General features: G+C 43.3%; 1 protein-coding gene across 2 annotated transcripts in view; it reads left to right on the forward strand.

Annotated features, from left to right (window-relative positions):
- The window catches only part of LOC115153324 (equilibrative nucleoside transporter 1), a 64,196-nt gene extending 53,666 nt beyond the window's left edge, over window positions 1-10,530 (forward strand). For both annotated transcript variants that reach the window (XM_029698648.1, XM_029698646.1), the window contains 8 exons: window positions 97-231; window positions 324-421; window positions 2,645-2,729; window positions 3,000-3,085; window positions 3,201-3,309; window positions 3,556-3,641; window positions 6,282-6,481; window positions 6,768-10,530. In XM_029698648.1, coding sequence (XP_029554508.1) covers window positions 97-231; window positions 324-421; window positions 2,645-2,729; window positions 3,000-3,085; window positions 3,201-3,309; window positions 3,556-3,641; window positions 6,282-6,481; window positions 6,768-6,879 — 911 coding nt within the window. In that variant the 3' untranslated portion in view covers window positions 6,880-10,530. The remainder of the gene's footprint in view (window positions 1-96; window positions 232-323; window positions 422-2,644; window positions 2,730-2,999; window positions 3,086-3,200; window positions 3,310-3,555; window positions 3,642-6,281; window positions 6,482-6,767) is intronic.
- Window positions 10,531-10,821: the final 291 nt, after the last annotated feature.

A 10,821-nucleotide genomic window follows, 5' to 3' on the forward strand; every position in this document is an offset into this window, starting at 1 on the left:
TGCCTTAAAATGTATTACTCACTCTACCCAACACCTACAATCACTCATTCTCTCTCTACTTTGACTTAATTTTCTCCCCTCTCTCTCTCTACCCAGCGTTTGGGGCAGTGCTGCAAGGCAGTCTGTTTGGCCTGGCTGCAATGCTGCCGGCCTCCTACACCACACCTATCATGAGTGGACAGGGTTTCGCTGGAACGTTCGCTGCCTTCTCCATGATCTGTGCCCTGGCCAGTATGTCTAACACTCGCAACAGGTCCATAACTTCTATTGCAGGATGAGGATAGTAAGCACTTCCTGGTCATGACCCTGTGATCTGTGTGTAGGTGGCTCAGCCCTGCAGGACAGTGCCTTTGGCTACTTCATCACTGCGTGCGTGGTCATCTTCCTGGCCATCCTGTCCTACCTCGCTCTGCCTAGTATGGTAAAACCTCCAACTAACACACTCTAATCCAGTGGCTCTTAGCTGGTTTTGCCTCGGGACCCAAATTGAACCAAGTTGTCTGTCCCAATCCAATATTCACATCTTGATTTAAAAAATTTAAATAAAAAAAAAACGTTTTGCAATCTGGAAAACTGTGGTTAATGCTAGTAAATGTACCAATTATATGACAAGGGAACAACAGTCTCACCTTTCATTTTCAGTCACTCAATTTTGCCCATGTTCTTGATGAAGAATGTTAAGCTCACTGGTTTGAGACCACAATAAATATAGTTGAGGTTAAATTATAAAAAATAAAAAAATCATAATTTCTACACACTTTCTACCTTGTTTTAGTCGTTTAAGTTCAGATTGGAGTATTTTTCAATAAAAGAAACTTGCGACCCATTCAAAACCATTTGGGTTGCGACCCACCAGTTTAGAATAGCTGCTCGAATCTACACAGAACATTGGCCCCTTTTTTTAAACATTTTTATTTTTTTATTTTACCTTTAATTAACCAGGTAGGCAAGTTGAGAACAAGTTCTCATTTACAACTGCGACCTGGCCAAGATAAAGCAAAGCAGTTCGAAACATACAACAACACAGAGTTACACATGGAGTAAAACAAACATACAGTTAATAATACAGTACAAAAAAAAGTCTATATACAATGGGAGCAAATGAGGTGAGATAAGGGAGGTGAAGGCAATAAAAAGGCCATGGTGGCGAAGTAAATACAATATAGCAATTAAAAAACACTGGAATTGTAGATTTGCAGTAGGTCAATGTGCAAAGTAGAAATACTGGGGTGCAAGGGAGAAAAATAAATAAATACAGTACGGGATGAGGTAATTGTTTGGGCTATTTATAGATGGGCTATGTACAGGTGTAGTGATCTGTGAGATGCTCTAACAGCTGGTGCTTAAAGCTGGTGATGGAGATAAGTGTTTCCAGTTTCAGAGATTTTTGTAGTTCGTTCCAGTCATTGGCAGCAGAGAACTTGAAGGAAAGACGACCAAAGGAGGAATTGGCCCTGGGGGTGACCAGTGAAATACACCTGCTGGAGCGCGTGCTACGGGTGGGTGCTGCTATGGTGACCAGCGAGCTGAGATAAGGCGGGACTTTACCTAGCAGGGTCTTGTAGATGACCTGGAACCAGTGGGTTTGGCGACGAGTATGAAGCGAGGGCCAGCCAACGAGAGAGTACAGGTCGCAGTGGTGGGTAGTGTATATGGGGCTTTGGTGACAAAACGGATGGCACTGTGATAGACTGCATCCAATTTATTGAGTAGGGTGTTGGAGGTTATTTTGTAAATGACATCACCGAAGTCGAGGATCGGTAGGATGGTCAGTTTTACGAGGGCATGTTTGGCAGCATGAGTGAAGGATGCTTTGTTGCGAAATAGGAAGCCAATTCTAGATTTAACTTTGGATTGGAGATGTTTGATGTGAGTCTGGAAGGAGAGTTTACAGTCTAACCAGACACCTAGGTATTTGTAGTTGTCCACATATTCTAAGTCAGAACCATCCAGAGTAGTGATGCTGGACGGGCGGGCAGGTGCAGGCAGCGATCGTTTGAAGAGCTAGCATTTAGTTTTACTTGTATTTAAGAGCAGTTGGAGGCTACGGAAGGAGAGTTGTATGGCATTGAAGCACGTCTGGAGGTTAGTTAACACAGTGAAGGACCAGAAGTATACAGAATGGTGTCGTCTGCATAGAGGTGGATCAGAGAATCACCAGCAGCAAGAGCGACATCATTGATGTATACAGAGAAAAGAGTTGGCCCAAGAATTGATCTACTGATCTGGTCTCCCTAATTGGATGCTTTGACCTCAAAATACTGGTTCACTCTGTCAGGGAAGTCGTCATTGGCTCTACAAGGTTATGTGAGGGAAGTCGTTAGCAGGGTGTAGCACTATAAAGCCCCATATTCATAATGTGTCCTCCTACTCAGCTATATGGATAGATTCAGTAACCTGATAATATGTAGGGGTGTTAACCCCGGTGTCCTGGTTAAATTTCCAATCTGGCACTCATACCATCATAGCCACCTGGCTTCCAATTGGCTCATTTCATCCCCTCTCCTCCCCCTGTAACTCTTCCCCAGGTTGTTGCTGTAAAAAACTATGTTATCAGTCAACTTACCTGGTATAATAAGGGTAAATAAATAATGTAGGTTGGCAAATGTGCTGAATTGTCTTAAAGTCTCTCCCTACCTCGCAGGAGTTTTTCCAGTACTACCTGGAAAGTAATGGATCCAAGCCAGCCGGCGGAGATGAGGAGAACAAGATGAACCTATTGAAAAAAGGTACAGTCAGCAGCTGGAATGACATGTAATAAGATGCTGCTTATAAAACCTGAAGCCATTGAAAAATGTGTTTCTCCTTTTGTGTGTAGTAGTGTACTCAGCCCAGGGCTCACTGGATTATAGTATAACTATAATTTGCTTGTTTATGTATGTTCCTTGATTTAATTCTCAGTTCTTCTTTAAATTAGCTTCTTTTGCATCTCTATTTGTGTAAAGCTAACAACAAAAGAGGATGTGAGGAATTATACATACTTTTGCGTTGTGTGACAGACAGCCCAACAGAGAAGAGTCCAGTGGTCAGTCTGACAGAGGAGGAAGCCAAGCCCACGATATCTGTGTTTGCCATCTTTAAACAGGCAAGGGACCTGCACAAAGACAATATCAATTAAGTGGTCCTCCCAAATGAGGACATTTGTGGTGGGGCCTAAAACCACCCACTTCTGTTGTACTTATTTTGTCCTGTGTTTGTAGATCAGGGTAATGGCCCTCTCTGTGTGCTTCGTGTTCACCATCACCATCGGAACTTTTCCTGCAGTCACAGTTGATGTCAGATCCACCATGGCCGATGGAGGTGCCTGGGGTGAGTGTGCTGAGCGAACGTTTATGTTGTAAATGATTACACAAGTCTTTATTCACCTGTGTTTTGCTGTGTGAATGGCGTGTGAAGAGAGCGACCAGCATACAGGCTCATAGCATTCATCATCTATATAAAAAAACTAGCAAGGACAATGCCCTTGCGATTATGCTCAAATAGGTTCCAGTATTGATTTTAAGTCTGTGGACTTGTTATTCACCATGCGGTTTATTGTCCCTCTTGTCGCCACAGATACATACTTCATCCCTGTGTCGTGTTTCCTGCTCTTCAACGTGATGGACTGGGCAGGAAGGAGTCTGACGGCCGTGTGTATGTGGGTGAGTCTTGAGGCCCTGAGCACTAGTTCCACTGACACTGTCTCAAACAGACAAAGGCTTGTTGGTGTAGATTCCTACTTAACATCTGTGCTCCCTTAAAATGGTTCCCCCTGGCTTGACCAATTGTTCCCCTTGGCCAACTTCTTTGACGTTTTACTGGACCATATATCAGAATGTCTAGGCGTCTCATCAATCTAAAAGGGAGAGGAGAAGGATAGGCTAATGATTCCCATGACAACAGTATAACATACAATGACGTAACACTTTTGTTTAAAAATACCCTAACTTCTCAAATGTTAATCCAAATCTGATCCAGATTACTGCCTGGTGATTACATGACGTTATAGGGGTAGTAAACCCCTCCTCCACACACTATCAAAGTGAATGGAATTATAGTTGGAAACCTTGTTGGGGAGTATGAGTGAAATCATGCTGAGACATCCGTCCAGTCGGATTTTCAGCGCTAGACACAGCACCACGACTGCCCTGGTAAGGGTCATCAATAAACTCCTCATGAATACTGACTCTGGGGCTGCCAGCATCCTCACACTGCTGGACCTGTGTAGTATTCAACACTGTCAGCCACACCATCCTGCTGGACCGCATGGAGAAGCTCTTGGGGCCTGTCAGACACTGTCCTGGACTGGTTCAGGTCTTATCTCACTGATCGCTACCAGTTTGTAGCCATCCTAGTAGGTCAGACAGTTGTGGTCTGACAGGGGGTCCCTCAAGGCTCTGTCCTCGGGCTACTAAGGTTTTATACGACCTATGGGATCACATCCTGCAGCTGAGCGACTCATCCACGCCTTTATTTAATCCCGTCTGGACTATTGTAACGCCCTGTTTGTTGGCGCATCTGCCAAGTGCTTAAACAGGATACAATATTTCCAGAACTGTGGTGCACGTGTCCTCACCCACACCTCCCCCCACGAGCACATCACTCCGGTGCTGTCCAAACTCCACTGGTTCTCCATATGCTCATGCACCGACTACACTCCTACCAAGGTATCCACAACTCTGGAACCAAGTACCTGTCTGACCTCATTCTACCCTTTTTCTCCACACGCACCCTTTGCTCCTCCATCTAACTTCAGCAGCCTCGTATCAAACTAAAAATGATGGGTGACAGGGCTATCCGTTGTGCTGTTCCGCAGCTGTGGAATGCACTTCCAGACACTAGTAGGGCTGTCCTCCTTTTATGGCACAGCTCAAGACCGTGCAGTTGCTAATTCTGCTAATTCTGTTCTCATGTCCTCCGGATCTGATGTCACCTGGTATATATTTGTTTGTTGTCTGTTTTGGATTATTTTATATTTGCGCCTTGTGTGTGAGAAGCGTTTTACAAATGAAATGTATTATCAATCGTTCAGAATTCTGTGAAAAATCTGGTTTGGAACAGAACACTTGATGTGTAGGCCAGTGGTTTCTATTGGAAAAAAGCCCTTGTGTTTTTAGGATGAAGAGGTTGTGTGACTGCTGAAGGAAGTCGGTTTTGGTGGGTGGTTGAGGAGTGGTGAAATTAAAGACTAAAGATTATTGATTTGGAGTAGCTTCCTGTTTTTAACTAGATCTCATGACTGGGGCTGTAACAGCTCCCAGCCTAATTCACTGGCTGAGAGGTTTCCCCATAGAGATCTAGATGGTGTTCTGTTTCTATTTAATTCTACCTCCGCTCCCTCCCTTCCGCATCATGACCCCTATGATTACTTTAGAATAGTTCCGTCCTCCCCAATTAAGGTGCCAACAACCTCCTGTAATTTCTGACTAATTAACATGAATGGAAATTGCTTTGACTACAATTTGGCTGCCCTTATACCTTGATTCAACATATTTTGGCCAGACAATCTAAACCATTAGATTGAGATACAGCCTTGATAACACATTGCTGACCCTAGAACATCCCTTAGCCAGCTGTGAGTACCTCATTAATCTAATCTCCAGCCCATCTGAAAACCTGCCCTGAACCCTAGTCAGCCTCACACCACTCAATGCTCTGTGGTGTTCTATTCTCCAGGCCCTACTGCTATCCAATCCAATTGAAATAATCAAATGCAATGCAATTAAGCTTGGCCACGGGTGGAATAGTTAAATTATTTCACAGAGAAAATGTTTCGCTATCCCTTTTTACAGCGCTGTGTTTTATTAGCCTCGCTTTGTGCTGAAGCATATAGTAGGCCTCATTATAATGTAACTAATTGAGTTTATATTGTGAGTTGAGTCGTTTATTTCTCCTGCCTGCTCTGAATTCTGTAACTCAGTTTCATTTGGAGGCCATTGCTGAATTCCCTGAGTTCACAGGCTCCTTGTCTAAGCTTTTCATTTGAATGTGTGTGGGTTTCAAACCCCGTCTTATCCAGGGCGTGGCTCTGTCTCAGGCTACATAAACTTGCACTACTGTCTCCCACTCAGTTTACATTACTGAAGCTACACAGGAAGTGTGTATAACCCTCAGCAACCTGACATTTCAGCACACCTGACCAGCAACTTTCTTGTTGACAAAATCCAGTATGAAGAGATGTGATTGCGATCAGGGTTCACATTCATAAGTGATCTGTTTTAAACAGGGTATACAGTATAAGAGTGGAGTGGATCTGTACTATGTGTTGATACGTACTGAGATGTCCTCTTTCGTCCTGTCAGCCCGGTAAGGACAGCGTCATCCTGCCCGTCATGGTGGGTCTCCGTGTGGTCTTTGTGCCTCTCTTTATGCTGTGTAACGTCCAGCCCAGGAACAACCTGCCCGTGCTGTTCGCCCACGACGCCTGGTACATCGTCTTCATTATCCTCTTCTCCTTCAGCAATGGATACCTGGCCAGCCTCTGCATGTGCTTCGGACCAAAGTAAGACCATCACCAGTGACAACTACAGCAGAGTTCTCAACCCTCTGTACCAGGGACCGGCACTGCTGACTGGTTCCACAGCTGGAAAGTTGACTAATTATAGTCCGTTTTCAAGCGGTACTCTATAGAAGGGAACCGTAGCTTGCCGGTTCCTGTAACACAGGTTGAGAAACACTGTACTTCCACAGTCTTCTCATGACGAGAAAGACTGCACTGGTTCATCATTTGTATACAGTCCTGTTTTCTTCTCCTGGTCATGTGTTTTGTCCCTCCTATTTCCATACAGGAAAGTGGCACAATGCGAAGCGGAGACGGCCGGGACCATCATGGCGTTCTTCCTGTCTCTGGGTTTGGCTCTTGGAGCTGCCCTGTCCTTTGTTTTCAGAATCATTATCTAGACCTGGAGTCCCCACAACACCACCTCACCCCTCAGAACACCGTCTGCTCCTCTACTCGCCGTGCAGGATGAGGGGTGGAGGAGGTGGTGAACTTTGCTGTGTTGACTGTCACACGGCAGCAACACTCGGATGCAGCCAGCCTCAGAGCTTGAGTGTTTGCTTCCACTCTTCCCACTGAATTATAATACTCTCCATTTTGAAAGAACGCAAAGTTAATCTAGTTCAGCTGCCTATGTAACTGCTCTCATCTCGTGCTCTAGTTGCCAACATGTCTCTCATCCTGCAGGGAACATGGTGGAAAATCGGAGAAGCGCTCTCAGCTCAAGGGAGTATTTCAGCTCTTAGGCCAAAATGCCTCTATGAGCCCTAAATGGTGCAGGACATGTATTTATATGGATTGTGAAACTGTTCAACTTCTAATGTCTTAGTATGTGTTATCATTGAGTTGTATGGGCCCTCTAGTTTAGAATAGGTTTTAAAATGTCAATTAAGTTGTTTTACCAGCCTACGTCTGTGTGTAAATGCTCATTATGGTATCGCTTTGCCCTGACATGTAAAGGTATTTTAAGCACAGCTACAACAAATATGCAGCTACTAATTACATGCGTTGTGCTAGTGAACGTGAGCGGAGGAGAGTTTTTGTAAACTCACCCGTTCATTTGCTCTGTCAGTTTGTGCCATTTTTCGGGTTTATCATCAAAACATTTTGTATCAGAGCTACAATGAACAAAAATATCAACGCAACATGCAAAGATTTTACTGAGTCAGGTCATGTAAGGAAATCAGTCAATTGAAATAAATTCATTAGGCCCTAATCTATGGATTTCACATGACTGGGAATACAGATCGCGCCATCGTATAGAGTTGATCAGTGGTAAAATGTTGGGTTTTATTTGTCTTATTTACAGTGAGTGTCTAAGGTCTACTTTTTTTATTATTAGTTGCATAAAATACTTTAACTAATTTCTTGAGGCCTGTGAAATGTTGTCCTACTCCTCTTCAATGGCTGTGTTAAGTTGCTGGATATTGGCGGGAAGTGGAACATGCTGGCAATGGAAGAACTGGGACATTTTCAGCTTCCAGGAATTGTGTACAGATCCTTGGAACATGGGGCCGTGCATGAACATGCTGAAACATGAGGTGGTGGATGAATGTCACGACAATGGGCCTCAGGATATCGTTGCGGTATCTCTCTGAATTCAAATTGCCATAGATAAAATGCAATTGTTTTCGTTGTCCATAGCTTATGCCGGCCCATATCATAACCCCACCGCCCACCATGGGGCACTCTGTTCACAATGTTGACATCAGCAAACCGCTCGCCTACACGATGCCATACTGCCAGTTGCCCGGTACAGTTAACTGGGATTCATCCGTGAAGAGCACACTTCTCCAGTGTGCCAGTGGCCATCCAAGGTGAGCATTTACCCACTGAAGTCAAGATCCTGGTGAGGACGACGGGCATGCAGATGGGCATCCCTGAGATGGTTTCTACAGTTCGTGCAGAAATTCTTCAGTTGTGCAAACCCACAGTTTGAGCAGCTGTCCGGGTAGCTGGTCAGACAATCCTGCAGGTGAAGAAAACTGATGTGGTGGGCCAGCGGTTGAGAGGCAGGTTGGATGTACTGCCAAATTCTCTAAGCCGCCTCTGTCGAGAAATTAACATTCAACTCTCAGGCCACAGCTCTGGTGGACATTCCTGCAGTCAGCATGCCAATTGCATTCTCCCTCAACTTGAGACATCTGTGGCATGATGTTGTGTGACAACTGCACACTTTTAAGTGGCCTTTTGTCCCCAACACAAGGTACACCTGTGTAATGATTATTCTGTATAGTCAGCTTCTTGACTGCTGGATGATTTATCTTGGCAAAGGAGAAATGCTCACTAACAGGGATGTAAACAAAAGTGTGCTGAAAATTGGAGAGAAATAAGCTTTTTGTGCATATGGAACATTTCTTGCATCTTTTTATTTCAGCTCAAGACCAACACACTTTTTACATGTGGCGTTTTATATTTTCCTTCACAGTGATGGAAAAAGTACACCATTTTCATACTTGAGTAATTTTCTATTAAAGGCTCTTTACTTTAACTCATGTAAAATACTAATTAAGTATTTGGTGTTTAAATATATTCACATATTAAAAGTAAATCTTTTCGAATTCTTTATATTAAGAAACCAGATGGTGCCATTTTTTTTGTATGCATTTACAGATAGCCAGGGGCACACTCAAACAATTCACAAACGAAACATCTGTGTTTAAGTGAGTCCGCCAGATTAGAGGCAATAGGGATGACTAGGGATGCTCTCTTGGTAAATGCGTGAATTTAGCAAATTTCCTGTCCTGCTATGCATTAGAAATGTAACGAGTACTTTTTGGGTGTTAGGGAAAATGTATGGAGCAAAAATAACATTTTTCTTTAGAAAGATGGTAAAGTACAGATAGCCCAAAAAATACTTTAGTACTTTAAGTATTTTTACTGTAGTACTTTACGCCACTGTTCTATCCTCTAAGCAACTTTTTATCATGTGTAATGCCAATTTATCTTAACATTTCTACCGATCTGCGTGCCAGTTATGGTTTTCATATGCATATTTTCTTGAATAATTAATATTATAGGAACGTCTTCATATTTCAAAATCCTGAAACGTATCAACTATTAATTTGGGTCAGGCCCGAAGCTTGCGCTAGCGAACTTGCAACATTGTATAGAATATTTTGGGCCCTCAGTTTCCGGTGCCAGTGAGATCGAAACACAGCTGGCTATTTCCGCAAGGGATAAGAAGTGGTGCTTAAGTTTTGGCGGGCGGGCGCCCACCGGAGCTGAGTACAGGCACCTCAAATGTTTTACTGCTTGAGTTCCTTTTCCAATTATAGAATATAAACAGTACCAGCACACAATGATTACCGGAACCTAAATCAGTCTAGCACTGATAAAATGGGCCTACCTGATTACTTGTGTTTCCATTGGATCGGACGGAGCATGGCATTTAACCTCATGCTGAGTGGTTAACGAAAGAAGAGGGCAGGAAAAACGTTTCAAATACATTCAGGAACTATTGTAGTTCACAATGGATGTTAAAACAGACAGTATTAACGTGTTGTAGAAAACATTACTTTAAGAAGCTCCACATGTCAGTAGTGGTGGTGTGTTAAGCCAATCAGAAATACTGTCAAATGGGCACATTTCACATTTGCACGCAGGCCAGTTAGCCTATAGGCCTACTATGCTTGCACGTCCTTAACACTGGCAGGAGCGTCCCAAACAAAAAAAAATGGCTAAATTGACGAAACTCGTAAATAAAATAAACTTGTTTCTCACAAGTGTAGCATAGGTTGTGCACTCTGCAAACAATTAATCCACTCAGACAATAACGGAAAGACTTCGCAATTGCGTCAAACCCTCCGACCACATTACAGATCAAGCATCAATTGTCTTTTGTGTAGGCCTCCGCAATGGATTAGTTCACAGAGATGGGCGCAAATATATTTGTTACTGCTCAACTAAAACAATCTCGGTCGACCAAACAGTGGACTAATTGGGGTAAGCCCTAGTTTGTTCTGGGTAGTTCTTTTCAAAACGTTTTGGTACAAGTTGAATTTGCCTGGATCGTATGTCAGGTTGTTTTTATGAATAAAACATTTAATGTGCCTGTCAGTGTTTATTTTGAGTTTCACGTGGTAAATTAAGTTCTCATGCTTGAAGAAGCCTTTTCTCCAATATGCATTATATTAACAGGTGTGTGCATCCAAACAGCACCATTTCAAAAGCGCAATGTGGTCGGTCTTCTCATCTGAATGGAGTGAAAGTCAACCAGATAGTTGACATGAAGCAGTCCCGTAATTGTTTTTACATACGACTTGGTCTGCCTCTCTTGGCCCCAATAGGTATTGCATACCCACACTGACATGGAAAGGGATTGAAGTTTAAACAATGTCGAA

Source organism: Salmo trutta, chromosome 18 (assembly GCF_901001165.1).
Source record: "Salmo trutta chromosome 18, fSalTru1.1, whole genome shotgun sequence".
Taxonomy (NCBI): Eukaryota; Metazoa; Chordata; class Actinopteri; order Salmoniformes; family Salmonidae; genus Salmo; species Salmo trutta.